The sequence below is a fragment of the Bos grunniens genome, chromosome 16 (genome assembly GCF_055505025.1).
Source record: "Bos grunniens cultivar Pamir isolate PY7600 chromosome 16, Bosgru_T2T1.0, whole genome shotgun sequence".
Classification (NCBI taxonomy): Eukaryota; Metazoa; Chordata; class Mammalia; order Artiodactyla; family Bovidae; genus Bos; species Bos grunniens.
The window spans coordinates 41,504,243-41,529,998 of record NC_141180.1 but is presented as its reverse complement, the minus strand read 5'-3'; the positions used below and the strand labels follow the sequence as shown (position 1 = coordinate 41,529,998).

The window sequence follows — 25,756 nt, the reverse complement described above, 5'->3', positions numbered from 1 at the left end:
GCAGTGAAAAGTGAAAGGGACCCTGTTAAATGAGCTAATGAGTGGCAGAAAGTCATTTCGAATGTCAGTAGGACATTTTTTTTGGCCTTCTTTCTGTATGTATCATGAAGAATCAGAACTGGACTATTACATTTGAGGGCCAGCAATTAAAGTCATCATTTTGATTTTTGTGCTCCTGAAGAGTTGGACATGACTGAGCGACTTCACTTTCACTTTTCACTTTCATGCATTGGAGAAGGAAATGGCAACCCACTCCAGTGTTCTTGCCTGGAGAATCCCAGGGACAGCAGAGCCTGGTGGGCTGCCATCTATGGGGTCGCACAGAGTCGGACACTACTGAAGTGACTTAGCAGCAGCAGCAACCTTTTTACACCCCTACAGACCTTTTAAGATCAAGCAGTGAGAAACCATACTAACTTCATTACTGCCTTTCAGTAATGCCTAGATCTTTCACTGATTACTGTCTCCCTCAATATTTCTCCTTTGCCTCCATGAGGGCAGTTCTTCTACTGTGTTCTCTTTCCTTTTTGTTCCACTTAGAATTTAGACTCATTTACTTCCAGTTATCTCAATTACTCAATTTAGACTTCCCTGTAGCTCAAACAGTAAAGAGTCTGTCTGCAATACAGGAGACCAGGGTTCGATCCCTCGGTTGGAAAGTTCCTCTGGTGAAGGGAATAGGAATCCACTCCAGTATTCTTGCCTGGAGAATTCCATGGACAGAGAAGCCTGGTGGGCTACAGTCCATGGGGTCACAAAGAGTTGGACATGACTGAGTAACTAACACACATAACACATCTCAATTATATACATAAAAATATGGCTCTGGCGGTTTCCTTTCTTGGTGAAATTGAGCTTGGAAAGATCAGGAGACACACAAAAAACTCAGCCCTCTGCCAAGGGCAGTAGATTGGAGGGTTCTTAGTTGTTTCTACTTCATGAGATACTCTTGTCATTTTGGCCTTTCCTTGACATATGAGCATACGAGCCTGGGGTTATTTGTCTATCAAGTATTTAGTTTCTGAATAAATATTTATATTGCCACTCTTTGGTGTTTTAGAAGTAATCTGCTATAATCCATTTTTCTAAATATTGTTATAGGCCTTCCATCCCTACTCAGTAGACCACTATTGCTTTTGCAGTCACTCATTTGCAGGAGTATGGTTCTCTGTTAGTGTGGCTATCATCAAAACAAGTGTGCACTATTAGCCTGGGATGATGTCTGAGTGAAGAGGAGGAGCAATTGCTCTGATGGTCTAGTGCAGACTACTGGTTAGTGCTGCATGTACCACCTAGGTTCTCGTTAGTCAAGGAGAAGGACAAACATTCATCAGCTATCCCTTCCATACTTAGAAACTTTTTATAGGTCACATAAAAAATAATTTGCAATGTTCTCAGAGTATAAAGGATGATACTATGAGATGAACTTGCCTCGAAGAATATTTCCAGAACTCAGAATGGAAGCTGCATTTGTATCTTGAAGTTATCCATGAAATAAGCCCTTAAATGAGCACATATCTCAGGATTCAGCTAGGAGTCTCAGTAAGGGGTAGTGGTTTCTGGTGATCTCATAAAAAGACACTAGGCTGTAAAATTTGAGTTGAACAGGCAGCCAGGTTTCTATGCTCTAATGATGTTTTATAAAAGTACCTTATGTTACTGTAGAAAAAATTGGAAAATGCAGAGATGTATGTAGAAAAAAATTAAAATTATGCCTAAGCCCATCATTCAAAGAGGTTGTTACTATTAATGTTTTGTAGTATTGATATTTGTGTAGATTCTTTTCTGTGCACAGACTCACAGGATAAGATGATTTACCATTTATATGTGATTTGTGATCATGATGGTTCCACGAAGTAGTGCAGTTTGCTATCTTGCCAAGGCACTGATGTACATCATGCATGCTAAAAAATCCATGTGCGCAGCGACACCAGTGACCATGGAGCAGTCACATTTCAGGGAGACCTAGCTTACAAGTTAGGGGAAATATTATGTGCTATAGTGTTTATTACTCAAGAATTTAGGAATTTTTATGGTCTTGGGCTATACCCTTGAAGGATATATGATGGCCTTTGACTGTGTGTGTGTATGTGTGTGTGTGTGTGTATGTGGGTTTATGTATACTTGTGTGTAATCAGATTATGTATTTAGTAGCCTGATTTTTTTTCCTTCATCCAATATCTATTTTAGATACTTTATCATGTTATTAGATATTATAAATTAGTATTAAAAATCAAATATTAGATATTATTTGGAATGGCTTATTACATCCCATTAGTAGACTTACCTTAATTTATTTAACATCATTGGTTACCTAGGTGGTTTATAAAATTATGTTTATTTGTCTTATTGTTGCTTTTCCAAGTAATGCTATGATGAATTTCCTTATTATTTTAGAATCTCATGAAATAAATAGGCTGATGCCTGTATGTGTCTAAGATTGTTGATACATATTGCCAAATTGCTTAACAGAAAGATTATTCTCATTGACAAGTTTCTCATTCAGCAAGTTTAAACTGTGCTAGTTTTAATATACCTTCACATGCATTGTCTTATAAAAATAATTATAGCAATTTGACGACATAATGGTTATTATCTCTCTTTGCATTACTCTGTTTGTACAGTGTGATATTTCTCCCTGCTTAATGACCATTAAATTTCTTTTTAAATTAAGTCATTTTTTTTGCCTTTTTTTATGTAAGGTATTAGTGTTATCTTACTAATTTGCAAGTGCTTTTTAATATAAATGGAATTAAAGTTTGCTTGTCATAAGCCATGAATTTGCCCACTTTTCTCTGAAGACCACACCCTTGCTCTCTGCGCTGAACTTCCTTTACTACTTTGACCACTCATTGTCCCTGTCCTCCAGCACCTTATATACGTTCCTGTGCTTGGCAAGCTCCATTCTTCCCACAACCATTCCCACACAACTTTACCTGACTACATCCTCTTTTTAGATTAGGCTTCCTTGAACATCCTTGTATCATCCTTTTCTTCTTCCTTCTTACACTGATAACAACTATAATTCATTCATTCACTTTTGCAAACTAAATTTTGGACAATTACCTGAATAATTTATATGGGATAAGTGATTGACATGCATTATTTTATAGTTTTGCCAAAAATATGTACATAAAAGCCCATATGTTAGGGGAGAATTTTTAAAAAAATGATCTCTCTGGTTCATGGAATGAATCATCCTCAAAGAGTTATGGACATGACCATGAACTCTAATGTCCTTGGGTTGGAATTCAGGACCCACTGATTTTGAACTGTATAGTCTTGGGCAAGTTATTTAACCTCTCTGGGCTTTGCTTTTCTCCTCTATAAAATGAGGTTAATAATCAGATCTATCTTTTATGACTATTGTGCATTTTTTAATGAGGTAATTCAAGCAGTGCTGGACCGTGGTAAGCACTCTATAAATGTTAGTCATTATCGTCCTTTTCATCCTCATTTCTGTCTTCTTCATCTTTGAACTTTATTAAGTGCTAACTCTGTATAGCAGAGTGCTGGATGCTATCTGGGTTTCTGTTTTCTTTGTAGGGAATTGCTCTGCTGGTTTTAAAGTGTTTTATCTCAGATAATATAGTTACTTCTGTTTGTAGTTTGTGAAATCTCTTCTGTCACTCTGCCATTCTTCTTTAGGCTATTTCACTTCTGCTTACAGAACGGTAATGCATGTCTTCTGGAATATAACATAACTTATCTGTTTCTTTTTTGGCAGTATAAATATTTGAGTATTAACACTGAGATCTGTTTCTCTTGATAGCTGGCAAACTTCCCCAGACTCTGTGAGGAAACGGAAAGGATTGTTGCTAACCACATTCGTGAGCGAGAAGGGAAGACAAAGGACCAGGTGAGGAGAGACCTTCCCTGGTGGGCAGGATCCTTGTGGGAAGTGGAAGGTCTCTCCAAGGTTGTTTGGTGGTCTCCAAGAGTTGGCGTATCCCTGAATGGAAAAAAAAAGAACTGAGAACACCACCACATATGTTTATTTTTATTTATGAATATTATACATGTGTTGCTATACTAACAGCTTATGTATATGTTAAAAATATAAACATATATAAAGACTTTAGAAAGATAACATTTAAAACACAGTAATAGGACTTCCATAATTTTTTCCTCAATGCTCTATGAATCATCATGTATACCCTAGGCATGTATTAATACACCCTCCACTTTGAAAACCACTAATCCAGAAACATACCAGATTTTTTCTTTGAGATAGGATGTCTTAACTTTTAATGGGCACAGATGGACACCAAAATATTCATAAATTCCTAAAACGTTTTGCAAAATGTTTAGTGCTTTTATTTATTTATTTTTTTGCTTGAAGAGACTGGATAAAGCTATTCATCAGCTTATCCATGGAACCTATGACTAAAAAAATAAAAATGTTTAAGGATATTTAAATTAGTTATAAAAATTTAAAATAATTATTTAAATATTTAAATAATTTAAAACATTAAGGATATAATGTTTTAAGCATTTCTGTTTTGTAACTATTTATACATATGGTTGGTAACGAGTGACCTTGAAATTGTCTTTGAATCTTGGCTAGCTCTATGAATGAAAGATTATTTTCATGTGAGGATAATTCATTAAAAAAGTACTACATGAAAATAATAGAAGCTTCTTAAATTTGGGTAAATGTTTTCTTAGTTACTTATAACATTTTATAAAGGGAAGCAAAAAGGTTTTCAGATGCTCTTCAATTCCAGGACACAGCTGCAAGTGTGACAGTGTGGAGAGGACACTGGCCTCTAGGCATGTGTTCACCAGAGAATAACATGTTCTTGAGCAAATCACTTCTTGGGACTGTTGTTTTCTCATGTATAATGTTGAAATGCTGGTCAATATGATCTCTGAAGTCCTCTGCAAGTTAGAATTCTGGGATTTTGTGGTTCTGGAGTGAGTTGGAAAGGAGGAGAGAAAGAACTGGATAAAAGGAGGAAGGCAGAATAGAAGAGAGAGGTAGACACAAACCATGGGGAGAGAGAGAGATGCAACATGCCTAGATCAAAAGTTGAAGAAATAGGCTTTGTGACTTAGTGAAGATAAACAAGTCAATATTAACTCATGAGTCAGTAAAAACTAGCCTGGGTCCTCAGGATATACGACCCTAGACCAGGAGTTCCCCTGCATACCTGATGTCACGCCTACTGTTGGACTGAGAAACAAATTCTGGTATCAGCTGTACTCCTGACCTTAAGTAAATAAGATAACCATTTTAATTTGTATTTATTCAATGCAATTCAAATGATAATACATTTTACTTAACTCTTAGGGATCCTATGTAAAAAAAAATACCAAGGAAAAAGTAGTACAATTATTATCTTAATTATCTTTTGTGTTTATATCTAAATCAGTTGTTAACTTCTTGATGTTTCATGTTTCAGAGATTTGTTGTACTGAAATGACAAACTTATTGTCATGAAGACTGTGGGCTCTGGGTTCAGACTGCCTGAGTTCGAATCCAAGCTCTATCATTTTACTTTCTGTGTAAATGAACAAGTTATTTGCAGTTGAGTCTCCTCATCTGGAAGTGAATAATAATGGTAGTTAACTCATAGGCATTTTGTGAACATGAAATAAAGTAATCCAGATAAGGTTCTTAGTTCTTCATTAAGTTGTTCTTGTTGTTATTCCTAAAGAGCTATGACACACAGTAGACATGAGAAATCATTTTTTTCCCTAATTTTTAGATAGACTTTCTCCCATCTACCTTTGATGGAGTGATTAATTCATTCCCCAAGTAGAGTTAAGGGAGGGAGTGAGCATCTCCCTTCTCAGTGACTGTCCCACGTGGCCTGGTCTGACAGTTAACCACCTGAAGAAGCTGGTGTTTGCTACAAGTAATGAAGACATCTGTGGCGTAGAAAAAACGTTCATGTTTTTGGTAATGTGAACATGTCAGTTTGCATAGATTTCACATTTGAGTTCTGAACTTTATGCTGCTTGAGGCCATATTGGTCAGAGAGTGAGCCATTTCCTTAGGCCTCTGTACGAGAACTGCTCTGAGGTATTCTTGCAGTTTTCTCAAAAAATGGAATTATTACCAACTTCTGCTCTGGAAACTTCTTGGGGAAAAATTCTTGAGAATTAAAATTATGAAAAACCATAAATCTATCTGTGAACTTTTTTCTGAAACAGAGGGTTTTTTGGAACTTCTATGTGTGCCTGTTATTCCAGGTGCTCCCATACATCTAAATGCATGTTGAAATGACTGACTTTGTGGGTGATTACTGCTACCAGGAGTGGTTTTACTTTTCTTCAACTAAATATTCAATAGCTGTGGGTGAGAAAGGCAGTGAGAAACTCTGAGAGAGTGAAAAGAAGGAGAAAAAAATGTCCTATTTTCCTTTCCATCCCCCACATGCGACCTGGCTCTTTTCCTAGGATGAACACAGACTCCCAGTTTCCAGGAATATGAATGAGAATAGCCATAGTTGCGATTTTTCTTCCACTTTTCCCCTGTGCTGCAATCCAAGTGAATGTGCATGAACGGCCAAGATACTCATGACAGACTTTGGCGATACTGAGAATTATGTAGATATTTTTCTGTTTATGGTGACAATTTATTTGTGCTTAAATATTATGGTTTATTGATCCAGACTCCTGGCAAATGGATTTGGGGGTATAAAATTTAATAGAATCTGGCTTTATTGTAGGGAGAATAGTGGCAGTGTCACAGATAATCTCATAACTATCACCCCTCCTAACTCTTCAGTTTTCTTCATTAAGAGAAGAAACAAAACTATATGATGCTATGAAAATTTTCATACAAGTATGATATTGTTGACCCAATAGTACCTGGGTATAAACTTTATGTTGGTAGTGGGGATGGTTTGGGGTGATTCATTTACTCTTTTTTGGTAGGGCCCTTGGGGTTCACCATAATATTTGGTCAGATGACCAACTGAAATTAGCCATAAAAGCAGAGACCAGAGCATTGGGTAATGAGTGAGAAACAAAAATACTTGGCCAGGTATTAACTATATGGGAATAAATTGCTCCCTTTAAAGTAAACTGTTCTTCAAGGCTGGTAGAGAGTTATGGAATTTACAGCCAAAACTATTTATCAGGCATGTGTTATGTGTATCATGCTAGATTCTGCAGATAAGTGATGAACAAGATAAGTATAATCTCTGCCTCCATGGAGCTGACTGTCTTGGAGGGAAGCAAAACATCAAACAAAATATAAATAAATAATCACATTTGTGGTAAACAGCTCAAAGAAGAGTATAGGGTATAATAAATAAAAATATAGCCATGATATATAGATTATATGAGAGTAAATAGCATGATCCAACCAGGTCTTGGGCAAGGATCAGAGAAGGCTATCCTGATGAAGCACCTACTGGGGAGCATTACATAGACTTTGCCAGTGAACTGTTATCATGGTGCTTTGATGCACTCAGAAGTCACCTTCAGTGAAGCCTATTGATCTTAAGGAGGTTTTCTATTTATTTGGATATTGCCTTTTTGAGTTGGTTGATAGGATACTTCTCCCGCTCGCCTAGAGGGAGCTTAAAGAGTGAGGAGAGGAGAGGAGAAACAAGAGATGATGTTGCTATTCTGTGGCTAATGTGTAGTGTCTGCAGGAACAGAGTGCTCTGAGCAGCTCCTTGTAGCCTTTTTGCCATGTGTCTTTTTATACATATGTCCTTTTGAATGTTATGCCTACATTTTAGGGGCATAGAATAATTCTAGGTTCTGTGTTAAACTGGCAAAGAGTACATGCCTATAAACTATAATGCTGTTGTCTTCAAGTGTGACTCAGATGTTTCACATAGAGTTTTTGTTTTTGAATTTAGAGTAAAAATTATGAGAGTGTAATGAAAAAAATTAATGCCACTTTTCATTCTAACCAAAACATCCTTTTAAAATTGAATAAAGATAAATAATTTGTAGACAATTACTGAATTTAGTGTTTGAGAATATTTAAGATGGGTTTTTACTAAAGTGATTTTCTTTGACTTGTAGGTGCTGCTGTTGATCGACATCCAAGTCTCCTACATCAACACCAACCATGAAGATTTCATTGGCTTTGCAAAGTACGTGAAAATCCTTGATTGTCATGTACGTTTCTCCTGCTGGTTTGTCTCAAATATACATTATGAATTTCTCCTACAACCTTATCATCTTTCAAGAGTACATTCTGTGTCAGGATTAACTCTGAGTCAACCTACTGAGGAGGTCCGAGCCTCATGGCCTTGGGGTCATGTTCTCTGGCTAACGGAGCTGACTTCTTTATTGCGCAGCATGTGAAATCATATGTAGCTCAGATACTCCTTGTTTTTGGATGATGATCTGCAGTTTGTACTTGAGCCCCCATAGATAAGCAGTAACAGATGCACATTTTAAATCAGTTTGGGAATAATTTCTCACATAAATTTGAACTATCAAGCATGGTTCACAATATACATGCTATTTGGACATCTGCAAAGAGTTGGACACGACTGAGCCACTGAACTGAAATGAACTGAAGTCAGAATATGGGACTTGCAAGGTAGCTCAGTGGTAAAAAATCTGTCTGCCATTGCAGGAGACTCAGGAGATGCAGGTTTGATTCCTGGGTTGGGAAGATCCCCTGGAGGAGGAAATGGCAATCTACTCCAGTATTCTTGCCAGGAAAATCCTGTGGACAGAGGAGCCTGGCAGGCTACAGTCCATGGGGTCGCAAAGAGTTGGACATGACTGAGCAACATAGCATACACACACACACACACACACACACACACACACACAAATCAGAATATAGAGGCTTATTTTTTAAAACTGCCTTTTGTGAACTTGCTGCTGCTGCTGCTGCTGCTAAGTCACTTCAGTCGTGTCCGACTCTGTTTTTTGGATGAATGTTCTCTTGTCTGTATACTTTATATAAGCTTGTCTATTTATTGCCATTCTATTATACATGTACTGCATTATATGCCAATATTCTATTGCTGTATTCACAGATATTGTCAGGTAAACATTTTTCTTAATTATTCAAGGTTGGCTGGTTATTGTGTGACATTTTCAAGACCCTAAATTTACCATTTTTTTCTGCACTTCAGTGGAATCAGTTTTCTAATTGCTTTCAAAGAATTTTGATTCCAACTCTAAAATATGCTAATGGCATGTGAGTGATTCCAACTTTATATAAAATATAATTTATATAAAAAACAAAGAGACCTATGTACTGTTACTTGTACTGTGTATTCAAGAACAGGGACAAATGAAAAAATAAAACACAGGAAAATGTAAAGCTAGACTGACCTAGTTTTACATTTGACTTTGAGGAAACAGATATTTAGGTCATGTGATCTAAACTAAACTATGGCCTAAGGAATTTATAGACATGTTTTAGAAAGGAAGGGCACAATTATTCAACAGAAAATTGTCTCATTGTAGACTTGGCCTAACCAGTAGTGTAGTTATTACTAGTGTCTGGTACACTAATTTTTGTTTTTGGTACATTCAATTCAGTTCATTTCAGTTCAATCACTCAGTCGTGTCCGACTCTTTGCGACCCCATGAATCGCAGTACTCCAGGCCTCCCTGTCCATCACCAACTCCCAGAGTTTACTCAAACTCATGTCCATCAAGCAAGTTTTTTAAAACTGTTTTCTGTCTGTGACTTAGTGTAAAGTTGTTAGAACACAGTGATTAATGTGTTCCTTTGGACAACTGTCCACTCCAGCTTCTAAATAGGTATTTATTCTACAGACATACCACACAGACCTGCTCCCTTGTCTTCTAGCCCTTCTAGCTCTCACCGTCTGAATTGCTCATTTCCTTCTGCAAAATGACCAGTGGGAAGAAACCTAGACTCTGATGTGCCTTCTTGTCCCTAGGCCCGGAATGGGGACCCAAGACTTTCTACGTGATTTTCTGCATAGTCAGTGAACTCCTTGTGGCCTATGCCCAGGCTCTACTCTAATTGCTTCAGTGGTGGTGGGGAATAAGAGCAAAAGAAAAAAAATTGTCTTTTAGAGGTTGCTTAATAATTGAAAAATACAGAGAAATGCATGTAAAAATTTAAACTGACACATTCTCACTTGCTTCTTTGAGGAATTTCAAAGAAAAAGAAATCCTTGAGTCATTCGAAATAACAGGAATGCTGCCTTTCATGTTAATTTTTTATTGGTTACAAATGCCAGTTGGCTTCTTATAAAAATGTAGCAGATGTAGATATAAACTCGACACCATAACTTAAAAGTGAAAAGGATATCGCAGTGCTGTTCTGTGGTGGTTATCGCAACTTAAGGACAAGAGATAGAAAAAAATCATAAACAGTTTGGAAAGATTCAAATTTTGAACACATTTTTGTAACCAGCACAATTTAAATTTCACCCCTATGTTCCCCTTGAAGTGTTTTCCCCTCTAGTACTTATTTTTAAAGATAAATGTTCAGAGTTTATATTCTCCAGTAAATTTTAATATTTTCTACCTCAGAAGCTGTTGAACTAAATTATTATATTAGGTTTTCAAAGGTATGTAATTTTGCAAATGAAAATACTTCAAGCACAGACTTTTGATGCAGTCTCTCTCTAATCCAGTTAACAGCCCCATTTTTCCAGCAATGAGATAGATTATGAACTTTTATGATATTGGGGGACTAAAACGAAGCATTGTTCAAACTGCTTTAGAAACCCAGCAATGCACATTTCTCATCTAATTTAAACTGAACACCTAAACTTCTGTTTGAAGGGCTAGTCTGGGAGTCAGTGGTCTGAATTCTTTTTCCAGGATTTGCTGCTGATAAGGTTTGGGTTTTGGCAAGTCACTTAGCCTCTCTGTATCTCAGTTTATTGCTCTATCAAATGGAATAATAAAAAAATAAATCCCTGTGTTATATACCTTTCAGGATTATCAGAAATTATGTGAAAGTACTTTTGAAAACTGTGGTGTAGTCTGTAAAATTGGGAAAGTGCCATACATACACATTTATACACATATATATGCACATGGAGGGATTTTGTTCTACAAGATGCACAATTTTACTTCATCATGACATTTTAATGACTGGATTATGATTGCCACTAAAAGATTTTTTAGTTGCTGATGTTATCTCCAAATGTAATATTTTGCACTGGGACTCAGAGGTAAATGTTCTTTCCTTTTGAATGCCAAGTTGGAGTACATTTCAGTGTGACATGGGATAATTATGACGATGAAGAAATGTTCATTTCAAAATCACTTTGAGGGGTTATGGTATTTTTGTGTGTGTGTGCTTTTAAAAATTAAAAAAATATGGTTGTAGCTATAAATTTTAAAGTTGGCAGGAATGCTGTTTCCATGAAGGAAGAAAAGTCAAGCCATATTTGAAGACAATAATGTAAGTATTTTTAAGTTCTGAAGATAGAAAATTAACGTCTGGAGTTGAGGAAAACAAACATTAATTTCATGAGATTTTTAGAGATTTGCCAAAAGAGGAGGACCACCCCTCAAGATTTATAGGATGGTGATGTCCAGAGTATTTTACACATGTAGTTTTTTTTTCCAACTGGGATGACTTTTTGTTCTAAAAATTAACAACAAAAAAAAGGAAAACAAATTGCTAAAACTGGATTAACGGACAATTAAGTCTCAGAGTCGTGTTCAGGACATTTCAATTCTTCTTTCTGCTATAGAATTTATTCTGCCATGTTGAATATATGGAACTTTTTTTTTCATCTCCCAGCTATTTGTTAAACATGGACCGTAAAATATGTACCATGTGTAACACGTCCAAGTAAGCACTGCTGTAGACATACTTTGGAATTTCCTGATTTCTGAAGGCTTGATTTTTCAGTCGTAATGTAGTTTCTGAACCTAAAAGTTTAGTATTCCAGAAGGAAACATTAATTTTCCTCATGACTTAAGGATTTTAATCTGTCATTCTTCCCGATTGGGAAAAAAAAAACCAAAAAACAAAAAACCCTACATTCTATTTTTCTTAATACAACATAATTAGTTTTTGTTATTTAAGAGAATGAGCTATTCTAATTTTTCCTTTATTCACTTCCTCTCTTTCTCAGTAATCCTGTTGTCTGAATAGAAAGCAAAGTTGTTAGCTGAATGCCTTGGGGAGTGAACTTTCAAATTCTTCTGCTCTTCTCCTTTTTCATGGGCACAGTTTGCCTTCTGAGTTACTAAGATTTATGCAGTCCAGTGGTTTAAGAAAAACGGGCTCCAGATACAGACCGTTAGAATAATATCTCTATGCCACAAGCAGCAGACTGAGGTCTGTTTTTCAATCTGCTGAGTAGGTCTCTCCACCTGTTTTCTCACAGTTGAAATGATAGTGTGCAGATTTCAGTTCTTGTTATGTGAGCACCATGAAAATTCTATGGGTGGTAACATTCATTATATCTCTTTCCTGATCCCGTGGAATGCCTCTGTTACCATTTTACAAAAGGAAGTATATGTGAACCTTGGCACCAAATTCCAGAACCATTGTGATCTTTCCCTTTATATTTTTTTCTGTGTCCCTAATAGATAATCTTACTCCATTATTATGATGTCTCTAGTTCCTATTCTTATATGAGAGTGTTCTTTCTCTTATAGAATTAAAACTTAGGTATTAGATTATAGCAAGATCCTTCTTTTGATTCCTTTGCCAATTTAGGAATTTAATTCTTGGTCACTCACTAGGACTGTTATCAGGTAGAAATATATGACTGAGCAACTTCAAGAATGTTATTAATATCATTATCTATTTAAAGAAGATACAAATTCCAGTGTTTCAAGCACTATTTAAAAATAAGTGGACTTGCACTTTTCTCTTTCATTTTCAAATCTGTTATTTTAAACTTTTTCATCTTTAAAATGAGTCTTAGGAGGTAAGTTTTCTTTCTTTTATAGGCCCCCAATTTCTGTAGGGTTTTCTTGCATAATAGCCTGAGACTTCACTAAAGATCCCTCAAGGACAGTAAATATCATGTAGAATTTTCTTCTTCCTTTGGCTTCTGATTGGATGGCGCCAAGCCTACTTACGATAGGTTGCATTCCTGGGACTCTCAGCAACCGTTTAAAATCTTCTTGCTTCAATAGCCCTCCATTGTCCCCTGACTTTCCTTTTTATGCTCTAGCCATTCCTTCTCATTTTTGTTTTGGAACTCTTTATACTCTGATCAAGGCTTAAAAACTGCTTTTATCAGTATTCTCCTGTAGACCCCTTTCTCACTCATTGCCCTGTCCCTGTCTATGTTACCCACTGCAGTGGTTTCAGTTACCAGCTTTATCTGATTCTTCTAAATCTAGATCTCCATTCCAGAACTTTTCTTGGACTGTTACCATATTTCACTACATCCTGGGCATTTCTACCTGTATATCCTATGGAAGCCTCAACTCAGTATTCCCCCAAAAAACTCATCATTTTATATAATTCACTTTTCCTCCATTGTTCCGGTAACTCCCAGTTGCTCAATCAGAAACCTGAGTGTCTTTCTTTACTCTTTGTTTCCCTCATCCTTATTTCCTTCTGTGTTAACCAAGTCCATATGATTCTACCCTATAGCATTTTTTAAATTGGTCTATTTCTTCCCATAACTATTGTAATGACTAAAGTTAGTCTTCTTTTGATTGGGTTATTACAACAGTCTTTTTGCCCGTTGTCATGTTCTTTCTTATTCCTTCTGGGATTCATGTCACTTTCAGAATAAAGTCTAAACTTGTTAGTGTGGTTTCCAAGGCCCTATAGAAAATGTCTTTTTTTTTTTTTTTTTTTGCTTGTCTCTTCAGTCTATTCTATTGTTACTATTCCTCTCTAGCCCATCCCCTAACTCTGTGTTCTAGCCAGACTGGCTGCCTTTGGATTCCTAAATGTACCATACTCTTGCTGCAGCACATGCCTATGGCACACATCTTCAAATTGTTTAAATTTCCTATTGCAGAGGAACATTAAGAATCTGGTTGTAACTAACTCTGGTTGTTGTTCAGTCACTCAGTCATGTCCAGCTCTGCAACTCTGTGGACTGCAGCATGCCAAGCTTCCCTGTCCTTCACAATCTCCTGGAGTTCGCTCAAACTCATTGAGTCCATTGAGTTGGTGATGCCATCCAACCATCTCATCCTCTGCCATCTCCTTCTCCTCCTGCCTTCAATCTTCACAGCATCAAGGTCTTTTCCAATGAGTTGGTGCTTTGCATCAGGTGTCCAAAGTATTGGAATTTCAGCTTCAACATCAGTCCTTCCAATGAATATTTAGGGTTGATTTCCTTTAGGATTTGCTGCTTTGATCTCCTTGCTGTCCAATAACCTTGGTATCAAAATATTTTCCACAAAATTTCTTAAGAAATTACTGTAAACCATGCAAGTGGTGAGAGAGGTGAGATACTAATTAATGCAACACACCATTGGCCATCAGGGAGCAGACCTTGTTGGAGGGGAATTAGAGACCTGCCTATAACATAGTCCTGTTTATAGAATACAGGCACAGACCCAGAGCTTGTGGAGTTCGTGGGAAGGAGAGATAACTGGAGGTTCTGAGAACGCATAATCCAGAAATGGTTCTGGCTTTGATTTTGAAGGCTGGGCAGGATTCCAACAGTCATAGGGAGGGGTTAAGGCTGGCTGCTTCCTGTCTTCCCTGGTTCAGAGTCGATACTGCCTATTTCAGGGAAGTATTATTTAATAAAACACTTCTTTGATCATGCTACTTTCTGGCTCAGAAATTTTAAATACTTTCTGCTGCCTTCAGTGTAATGACCAAATTCTCCATAATTGGCCCTAACATAGAGTTATTGTACTAGGTGGCTTTTAAGGTCATTTACAAACCCAAGTCTATGGTCCTATAATTTTTGCCATAATAATTTTTTTTTGTACAGCTTCCCTACATGCCCCATCTTTCTACCTACTAGCTTTGCATATGCTACTGCATTCTCTTAGAATGCAGTTGATTTTCTTCCTCTATTAAAACTTTACTTCAAGTGTTCTATGAAAATCTCAAATCAGATCAGACCAAAAATGATCTTTTTTGTCTCTGAGCATTCAGAGAAATTACCGTGCGCAATTTATTTGATAAATGGTCACACCTACCCCTTGGCACATTCTTATATTATTACAGTCTTTTATTGCATATGCACATGGACATGGATAGAAACAAATAATGCAAAAACATCTTTTTGAGCTGAGGTAAAAGTGGATTACTTTTCTTTGCATGTCTTTCAGTGTGCTCTTATTTTTATACAATTTAAACATCTTGTTGTATACTTTCAAAATCATTATGTCTCAACATTAAACTAATTAACCTAATTTGCTCTCATGTGTTTTAATGTTCTGGTGAAAGCTTCCACAGTGACTTGTGTGTAGTAGGAATTTATATGATTAATAACAAATATATACACAGATAATAAGATACGGTGGTAATTATATCCCATGTTTGAAACAGAGGCACTTTTATTGGCTTTCTATTGCAGCTTCACAAATTTATTCTTTCAGAGCTTATCCCTTTGTTATTTGTGTTTTGTGTATGTATATCACTACCCACACTAGATAAATTGTAGGCTCTCATTACAAGGACCATACCTTATTTATGTTTATATGTTCCACAGAGTGCCTTTCAGATAATTGATACCTTAAAGTTTTTTACTTATGTCAAATTAAAGCATTATATGTAGGTGTGTTGTACAATATTGCAGAGATAACCAGTTAAAGACCTATCACCAAGGATATATCCAAAGACTTAAATGAACTTCCAAGTCCTTACATGGTTTTCTGTGAACACATTTTTTAAATAAGTATTTTAAGATACTTTCAGTTCAGTTATCATTGCATTCCTAAGGATTATGATAAAGGATATTTTCTAACTAGGCAGCTTATTTTTTATTATAATGTTACTTAACGGAGTAACCTTAAGTACCTAAATATATCATTAACGACAGTATCTTTGGATTCATGGGACCAGTTGTTGCAAAAAGATTATTTTTTTTAGGTGAAAAGTAAGGTAATTTAGTATTTGTTCTAACCCTAATATCTGAGAGTATCTTATAAAATAAATGTCTTTTCCCCCTGAATATTGTTACAAGTGATAGATCCTATACATGCATTATTTAGTAGCTGAATGTTCTTTGTCAGCGGAACATCTCTCCTGGTAGATTTCATAAGCATCTGAGAGTGACTTTGCATCTCAAGGAATCTTGGATCTAAAAGGCACTTAAGAAGTGCCTAGTACAATCCCTCAATCCTTGTCTCTGTCTCTCTTTCTCTTAACACACACATACACACACTTTATAGCCAAGAAAGCCAAGAAACTAAGGTCCATTTAGGTCATACTGTTTGCCTAAGTTAGCACAAGGAGTCATCCACAATCTATTTTTTTGCTTTACATTCAGCTTCTTTTATATGATTTTAAGGAGACCCATAGATAATTCAAGGGTCCCCACTAGTTCACCTACTCCAAAGTAAACACCTATAAGTCTGCCATAGTTTGAAGTTACCACTACCAGTCAGTAATTTATTTTAAAATAGTTCCCCTTTAAAGAACTCCAAAACACAAGTAGATGCTTGGGAGAGATGGCCATATCCATGAAGAAGGCATGGTCACGTTGTAGTAGTAGTTTTCCCATTTCTTCCCAGAAGAGAGAAGAAAGCTTGGAGGATCCTGGAGAAAGAAAGCATAGGGTCTGAAGCCCCAGGAAGAGTAGTAGACACTCCGTGCCTCAGGGTACGGTGGACAGTCAGAAATCAGTGTGGGCCACAGACCCAACATTCACCTCGTTCACAACCTCACCACAAATACCTGAGTAATATAGATGTGGATTATGAAGAGAAGCTTAGAGAGAGGTGAATCTCATAGTGATTAAGGAAATTACACATTTAACTAAAAACTAGAAAAATAAGAACTGAAGGAGAAAAGCTAAACTCTGAAATTAGCAAAGTGAAAAAGAAAGATGCACACAAAATATCTTTAGTAATCAAATACAGTGTGGCCTTTCAGCACCTACCTCTTCCCCTCCCTCAGGTATATGTAGTATATAGTTTTTTTATGCGTATAAAGGGAAACAGCTTAAATACATCATGGGAGATTATAAAAGATTGCCATTTTGAGCAACTCTTCTAAGTGTGGTGTTGATTTCTGATGTGTTACTGAACTATAATATCCCACTACTTTAAACAGTTGACTGATGACCTAAACCTACCTTTCCTCTGTTTTAGACTATTTCATTGACCTCTGAAACAGCTTTTATAAACAGCTAAACAACTAGTCAGAGGGCTCAGTATTGCTAGTCTTCTCAAAATAACCAAAATGAGTTGTATTGTCTTATATTGATATGTGTTTACTCATGGACTCATTGAAAGAAAGCCTTTGTTCTTTTGAGAGAGAGAGTAACATAGTGCCTAATCATGAGAAGTCCGGAGTTAAATGTTGGGGTCGTATCTGGAATGTCATCTCCTCTGTGCTTATGTCGTAATACCAGCCTCACTGGATTTCTCATTCAACAGATATTTGTTGAATCCAGCTATGCACCAGGTAGTTTCTAGCCACTAGGGTTATAGCAGTGAATGAAATAGGCAAAACCGCCTGCTCGCAAGGAGCTTTCATTCTAATGGAGGGAGGCAGCTAATAAACACACACACACAAATCAGTAGAAACTCTATAGTGTGTTTTAAGGTGAAAAATGCCATAGAGAAAAATAAAATAGCATAATGAGAATGAGACTCCATCATGATAGGTCTCACAGAAAAGATAAATTTGAATGAAAACTTGAAGGAGATGGTGTTGGGAGCCGTGCAGGTATATGGTGGGAGTGTATTTTTGAGGCTGGTGGAGGAGCTAGTGTAAAGTCTTTGAGGTGGGAGTGTGCCTGGTGGGGTTAAAAAAAAAAAGGAGAGAGATCAGTATGGCTGGACCTCTTTAATGCAAAAAGTGGGAAACAGGAGGAGATGAGTCAAAGAGGTGGGAGTAGGGTTCAGGGACTTTGCAGACCATTGTAAGAGTTTTGACTTTTACCCTGAGTGTAATTGTGTTGCATAGCAGTAGAGGGTTTTGAGGAGAAGAATGACATGAACCCCCTTTTAAAAGTATCACTCTGGCTTCTGTGTTGAGACTAGACATTATGGGGACACATGTATAAGCAGAGACCAAACAGTAAGTGATTGTAATGGTGCAAGTGAGAGATAATAGTGGCTTAGGCCAAGGTGGTAGCAATGGAAGTGGTAAAAAGATGTTGAGTTTTAAATACATTTTGAGAAGTAGAACCCATAACATTTTTTGGTGATTTGATATGGAAGTAATAGAAAGAGGAACCAAGGATTTGGCTTAAGCACTTGGAAATGTGGAATTGCCACTAATTAAGAAGGGGAAGAGTGTGGATAGAAAGGAATTTAGGGAGGATATCACGAGTTCAGTTTTGGTAGATTAAGTTTGAGATGCCCATTAGACATCCAGTTGGAAATGTTGAGTTGAAAACATGAGTTGAGAACATATGAGTCTAGTATTGGCAAGATGGGTCCAAGCTGTACTAGCACTTGTTAGCGGAGTAACTTCGGGAAAGACACTTAGCTTCCCTGTGACTCAGTCTCTCCATCTGTTACTATTGGTAACTACCTCACAGAGTTAAAATTTAGATAAAATCACTAATACCTGTAAAGTGCTTAGAACATGACATACACTCAAAAAGTGCTAACTATCAATTTTTAGTGCAACAATCTTATATGCCTGTGGGACATCACAAATACTGTTATTAACATAGCAATACAACTTTTCTTCCTGTGGTGTATTATTTTTTTATATTGTTATTTTGTGATTAACTGGTTGGTTCTAGAAGTTCCACTGAGTTGGTTTTGCTTCCAGAATTAAACTGACCTGGATTTTTTATATTAGCTCTGCCTCAGTTGATAAATGCCTGTATTTATTTTAGTATCTGTTACTTGCTCAGAAAAAAATCTTAAAAGTTTCTTCAGTGCTACTCTCCTTTGCTTTTCTCAGTGCTCAGCAGAGAAGCAGTCAGGTTCACAAGAAAAACACAATTGGAAATCAGGTAGGAATTGTTCAAAAGAATCAGTGCATGCATGCTCCAAAGAATTTGAACTAAATTGCTTGATTGACTTTTTTAACGCAAATTAATCATGTGCAAATTTTGCTGGAAATGCAGCTTTTTGTTTTGTTTTGCTTTTAAAGTTTTTGGAGTGAATTGCATTTTTGTTTGTTTGTTTTGGCTATTTTATGCAGTTAACCCTATTGATTTATTTTAAATAACTTTTCTGCTATTTGCTCTGCTTTTCAAATTTGACTCCTTGTGTCCTACTTTGCTTGCTTATATTACCCCTAAATTTGATTTAACATCAAACTTGTGAGTCAGTGCAAGGTTAAAATACGGTGAGTAGTTGCATGAGCTTTCTGGTGCTGCTGACTAGTTCACACATTTGCACAGCTTGGTAACAGTGAAGGGACAGCTCATAAAGAAGGCAGCTGTTGGATATAAGATTTAATCTCTGCCACGCCAAATCATGTTGGTTAATGAAGATGTTAATTCCTAAGAAGATCTGATCTTTTGAGTTTTCCTGTTTTGGGCTGACCAGCTGTCTCCAACTAATAGCGCTCTGCAGAGACTGCATTAACTCTGACAGTTTGTTTCTTTTATGTTTTATGTGATAATGAATATTTGCATTGTTATTTCTTTTCAAGTCAAAACAATGATGATTTTATAGTTTTCTTTTTTTTAATTCAGAGGTACAATTATTGAACAAATTGAAACCTCTGCTCTAGAATTTTTTCCATTGTTTTGAAAGGAGAAGAGGTAATAATAGACTTTATTTTAAAAACTTTTTTTTCTGAACTAAAGCATATAATTCTTTGCTATTTCAGGGAACCAATCTTCCGCCTTCAAGGCAAATTGTACGAGCTAAGTTCTGTAAGCTTTACTGTTGCTTTTTCATTTAGCTTCCCAAGGGCACAGTTTGTCTTTAACTGATTAACTCAACTAGCGCTTGCTACTAATTTTTTTAAACTTAGATTGTCTTGTCCATAACACCCTATCATTGAAATAAAAATCCTCTTAAGAGGGTTCATCCCTTCACTGCTAATAACTTGCTGTGATTGAAAGGTATGAACTAGTGAATTCTAAAATGCTATAATAATAAACATTTAACACTGTGGGTGCTTTGATATTTCTCTAATTTTAATGGGCCTTAAAATAATTAAAATCATTAATGACCTTCATCTCTGTCCTTTTATGCTATGTTGTTATGAGATGTAAGCATTTTTCTTCCCCTTGTATAATATTTCCAATAAATGTAGATGACACTTCTAAAAGGTGGGTGAATATTAAACATTTGATTTTGATATACCTGTTGATAACCCTGCCCAATATCAATTATTTATATTTATTCTTTTAAAAAATAATAAAACAAAAAGCAAAATTACATTGATTGACATTTTATACGGCTTAAAGTTTTAAAACCAGATGCTATATCTTCACTTAATGGAATTATAAAATACTGTCAAATTACTAGCATAGGCATTAGAAGAAAGAAGCAATTATACTCATTTATAGCATGGGTGAGGCAGCCCTGAAGTCTTTCTTCCAGCTATGCATAACTTGAGAATGAGATTGGAGGATGGGTAGATTATTTTCTTCATGATGTTTTGGAAGAAACAAACTTTGTAGCTAGGTATTCCTTGGTTCAAATTCTCCTCTGTCACTTAGTAGCCCTGTGGCCTTGGACAAATTGAACCTGAGTTTGCTCAATTGTGTGATGGGAAGAATAGAAAATTTCTCTGCCAGGTGATTGTGAGAACCAAAAATAACCTCCATAATGAGGTTTGCAGCTTACTAGATATGTGCCCTATAAAGAGTAGAAACTTTGCTCCAGGCAAGTAGGTGTTGTTTCTTGAAACTTTGGGGAGAAAAAGAATATTAAGTATAAGAAAATTATGAGTTATAAAATGAGAGAATGAAACATTTGGAAAATTAGAAGCTATAGCAATTATTTTGTAGATTACAGTGCCCAGATTAAGTCTAGGTGTGGTATAATGGTTTTATCTATAAAATTTTGTTCATGGTCAGAAGCTCTAGCTCATAGAAGTTTATGCTGATTGGAAAAGCATTAGTATAGTGGCATAAATGCACATTTTAAATCAGATTTGAAAGGAAACTCTGAACATATTGCTTCCAAATGCTAAAATCATGCTAATTGTGTTTCTGGGGCTTTACTTTCACTGAGTACTTCAAAGCCCATGCATTATGAAAGTTTTATAACTCAAGATAATAGAATTGGGGTGAATGTTATAATAGAATACAGATCGTATATCCAAAACCTCTGGGGCCAGATGTGTCTTGAGGGTCAGAACTTTCTGGATTTTAGAAAAATATTGTATATATCATATATTATTCAGTATTGCTGTGGGGTCAGAGGCAGTACTCTGTACTTAAACACATTGTATTTCTGCAGTGAAACAAATGATAATCATACTAAGCAGATTAAACGAAAGACAAAAGTTTTTACATCAATTCAAGGTTTTGCTGCCAAATTTGTTGCTGCTGTTGTTTTAACATTTCATTTTGCTAGTAAGAAGTTATAAACCTGAATATCTTCCTTTTCGGAATCAAATCCAATAGTTAAATACAATATATTTTAAAGAATCCTTAATTTTTTTCTGCTTCATAGAAATAAACCATCATAATTTGAAATCCTTTTCTTTATGAATCTGAGTAACTGAGATTGATTTGGATTTATATAAAAATAATTTTTGTCAAATTTGAAATTGGAATTACATTTTTACATTTCCAACCTCCGTCCAGAAGCTGTGTTTAAATTTTTTTTTTTTTTTTTTTGCTTATCAAGAAGCCCAAAACCATGGAGTCTTGGAGTCCAGCCTGCTAATTGATGTCAGCTTTTATGGTTGTTGGGACTAAAATACTCTGTTCTATCCTAGCAAATGCTTCATCCATTCTGATATCCACTTTGGGCTCCTGATTGTAAGAGATGGCTATGCAGAATCTGTTCTGAAATATTTTAGAAGGATATAAAGAAAGAAAAGTTCCTCCTTAAAGTCTAAATCCCTATTTGTTTCTGTCTGCCTAGAAATTTGCTTGCTTAGAAATTTTCCTACAAGATGGTGTCAGCAAATGTATGAAAAAATAAATGTGAACATACAATTAGCCTAAAGTTGCACTGCCCAGAAATTTCAGTGTAAACTTCATTCACCTCTTCACTCAGCACATGTGTATTTGAAACCTATGAGTGTCAAAAACTATGGTAGACATTAGAATGATGACTAAATCATGGGCCCTACTATCAGGGAGCTCACATTCCAGTGGGGATGATGTTAAGTAATTGGAGTCTGTCTCCCTTTTCAAGGTTAGCTCTTTCTGATACTTCACGCTTAATGGAAACATCACTTCAGTAAGAGGCTGGTCCTGAAGATTAAATCTAACGTCACCTTCCCTCCCCCAAATCTTGCCATTATTATCTTGTTTATTTATTATTTTTTATTTTCTTTCACTAGGACAATAAGCTCCATTGAAGCTATTTTTGTGTGTATGTGACCATGAAAGCAGTGGAGTATTATTGTAAGGTTTTAAGTGCAATCATAATAATACTTTGGAAAGATCATTCTGCTTATAGTGTGGAAGGAGGCTGTTGCAGACAAAAGATTATGGTGATCTGGGCTAGCTAAGGTCTCTGTACTAGGTTTGAGAAGAAGCTGATGAATTCAGGAGGAATTTAGGATATTAGGTAGGTATTAGTTAGAAAGCGAAAGGATTTGTGATGAATCAGATGTTGAAGAGAAGTCTGGGGATTGTCAGCAGTGCTGTCCAGACATGTGATATAGGCACAGATAAGGTGGTGGTGCTCTTCATAGAGAAAGGAACATACTGAGGAACGATAGTTACATTGAGTATGAGTCACTATGGAAGACTGGAGTGAAAATGTCCAGTGGGAAATTGGATTAAAGTGTCTAGACTTCAGAAGAGTCAGAGAACTGTTTATTCCCAAAATAGGGGACAACTAAAGATTTCCAGTAGGGAACAGATATCATCTGATTTATATGTTGGAAAGATCTGTGTGTTAGCCATATGAAGTGATTTGGAGGAATAAAACTAAATATATGGAAATTGATGAAGACATTTTTGAAATAATTCAGGTAAGAAAATACAAATGTCAGCAGCAGGAGGTACATAGGAGAAGGGTAGATTCAAGATGTATTTAGAGGATGAAGAGAGTTATAAATAGTTGTGGAGTGGGGGGCAGTGTGAAGTCATTCTCCCAGGCTATGGCTAAGGAGGTCTGGTGACAGGGAGTACAGATGAGGGAGGAGCAGATTTCAGTGAAGGTGAGAGAAGTGGTGATTTCAGTTTTCAGATACATTTTTGTGCCTAATGGAGATGTCAGTAGAGTTTGAGGTTCACGACTTGTCTAGGCTGGAGATATGTTTTACAGTTGTCAATGTATACATCAGAGGTGAAGCCATAGAAGCAGATGAGATCACCTCAGAGAATAAGAACAGAAGGAATTGTGGGATTTAAAGGACTATGGAGAAAGAAGAGTTGGGACAGATCAAGGAACGGAAAAGGAGCCTCAGAAGTGTTTAAAGAGATAGGAAAACTTGGAGAATAGTAGAAGGAAAGTTCAAGGAAGAGAAAGTTTCAAAAAGAGAATGGTCAAGTAGTATTAGATATGTCCAAGGACTCAGGAAACACCAGGGAAGTTGTCAAATGAATGGACTGGTAGAAGATCCCATGCATCACATGGACAAACCACGGTAGTACCAGTTCTCTTGGCCTTGTGAATTTACTTTTCTACTCCACAGCTGGGAGGGAGAATAAAGCTGAGAAAGCAGACAATGGAATTAGTACCCTGAACTGAAGTTTTTCCAGGTAGGCAGCTTATAAGGTCAAAAGAGTAAATGAGTTAAAGTTTTAAAGAAAGATAGGCTGAAATAAAGGATTATGTAACATGAATGGTTTTGATTAATGTATTAGTCAGGACATTAGGAGAAGTTAACTAACAATACCAGAATTTCAGTAGCTTAATAACAATTTAATTCACCTTGCTATAAGAAGTCAATAAAACTCCTCTTGTTGGGGCTGGATTGAGGCACTCTTGCTTCACACGATCAGTCATGGACTTTCAACTTCTTTTCATTCTTCTAACGGATAGGAAAGAAAGAAGCCTGAGTGAGGGAGGTTTATAAGGACCAGGCTGGAAGCGGCATACATCTTTTCCATTTCCATTCCATTGACCAGAACTCAGTCATGGCCTCACCTCACTGCAAAGGGAACAGGAAAATATAATATGAGATTGGGCCCAGAAAAAAGAAAAGACAAAAGATGATATTTATTGAAGATTGAAAGAAAATCGGCAAACCAGGGCACTGTTTTTGAAATTAGAGAAAATATGTACCAGGATTAAGGGAGGAAATGGTAGGGTTAGAGGTTGAAGTCAGTGAACGGGATGTCATATCTCAAGATTTAAGAGGGAAGAGAATGCCACCTTAAAGTCATAGATGTTATTGGAATAAGAAGGAACAAACATTGGAGGAGAGGAATGACAAATGATAGCTACAGATATTTGTGAAATGCTGTCTTCAGAAGGTCTGGGTAGTAAAGAGAAATAGCGATGAATTTTTCCAGAGTCAAATGTGTTAAGGGTCGGGATATATTGAAGCTAGGAGGATTGATATGGCTTTTACATGAGCAGGAAGCCACAGTTGATATGCTCCTTGGCCCAAACTGCATCCACTTGCAATTGTATAACTAGGAAGACCTTTTCCTTTGGCAGGGAGCAAAGCAGGTTCTTACAGGGTACTTCCTGCTGCTGCTACTGCTGCTGCTGCTGCTAAGTCGCTTCAGTCGTGTCTGACTGTGTGGCCCTGTAGACGGCAGCCCACCAGGCTCCTCCATCCCTGGGATTCTCCAGGCAAGAACACTGGAGTGGGTTGCCATTTCCTTCTCCAATGCATGAAAGTGAAAAGTGAAAGTGAAGTCGCTCAGTTGTGTCCAACTCTTAGCGACCCCATGGACTGCAGCCTACCAGGCTCCTCCATCCATGGGATTTTCCAGGCAAGAGTGCTGGAGTGGGGTGCCATTGCCTTCTCCAATAGATAGAGTTAAGTACTATTTAATCCATGATGCAAACAGTAATCAAGATGAATTGATTTGATACACCATGATGAACTAGACAAATTCTGGCTTTTGATTCTGCTTCTTTGCTGTTGGCTGCGTTCTTCTGCCCCAAAAGATTACAGTATGGCAGCCAGAGTGTTTCATTCCTAGTCTGAATTCCAAAGAAATAGATGAGTCTTCCAGAATTCTCAGAAAAACTCCTTGAGGCTCACTCTGAACAGGCTTGGATCATGTGCTCATTCCTAAACCAATCATGTCCCAGAGAAAGAGATGCACTGATTAGCTTAGATCAGATCACATGGACTGGAATTGTAGGTGATTTCCTCTCCACTTGAAGTCAGAATTATTGTTAGAAGAATAGAGAATATATCCTGGAAGAGGTGCATCAGAGATGATGGCTACAGGTACTTGTTGAGCATTGTTTTTCTTTAGAACAATTTAATTTGGATAATGGGATTCTTGTGTATTTTGTCTTCTTAAAGGAATATAAGCCATCTGAGCCACCAGGGAAGCCAGTAAGATTTTTAATACCACATTATTATAACCTTATTTTCATTTATTGACTAAATTTAATAATTTTTCCAATTCACACTTTGACTTTCTATCTCCTTCCTCCTTCTCTCTTTTTCAAAATAATTCTACTGACTATACAAAGTTGAGAAGTAATATGGTGCATTGATTCTTTAGAGCTGGAGTTGTGAAGCCACTCT

The 25,756-nt window shown here is 36.6% G+C and overlaps 1 protein-coding gene across 22 annotated transcripts in view; it reads left to right on the top strand.

Moving 5' to 3' along the window:
- The window catches only part of DNM3 (dynamin 3), a 658,236-nt gene that overhangs the window by 274,895 nt on the left and 357,585 nt on the right, over positions 1-25,756 (top strand). For 7 of the 22 annotated variants that reach the window (XM_086344638.1, XM_086344640.1, XM_086344633.1 and 4 more), the window contains exons 11-14: positions 3,773-3,859; positions 7,993-8,063; positions 18,905-18,956; positions 19,784-19,813. In XM_086344638.1, coding sequence (XP_086200764.1) covers positions 3,773-3,859; positions 7,993-8,063; positions 18,905-18,956; positions 19,784-19,813 — 240 coding nt within the window. Of the gene's footprint in view, positions 1-3,772; positions 3,860-7,992; positions 8,089-9,751; positions 17,965-18,904; positions 18,957-19,783; positions 19,830-25,756 lie in introns of those variants that run through there. The other 15 variants (XM_086344642.1, XM_086344644.1, XM_086344636.1 and 12 more) reach the window with 6 other exon arrangements.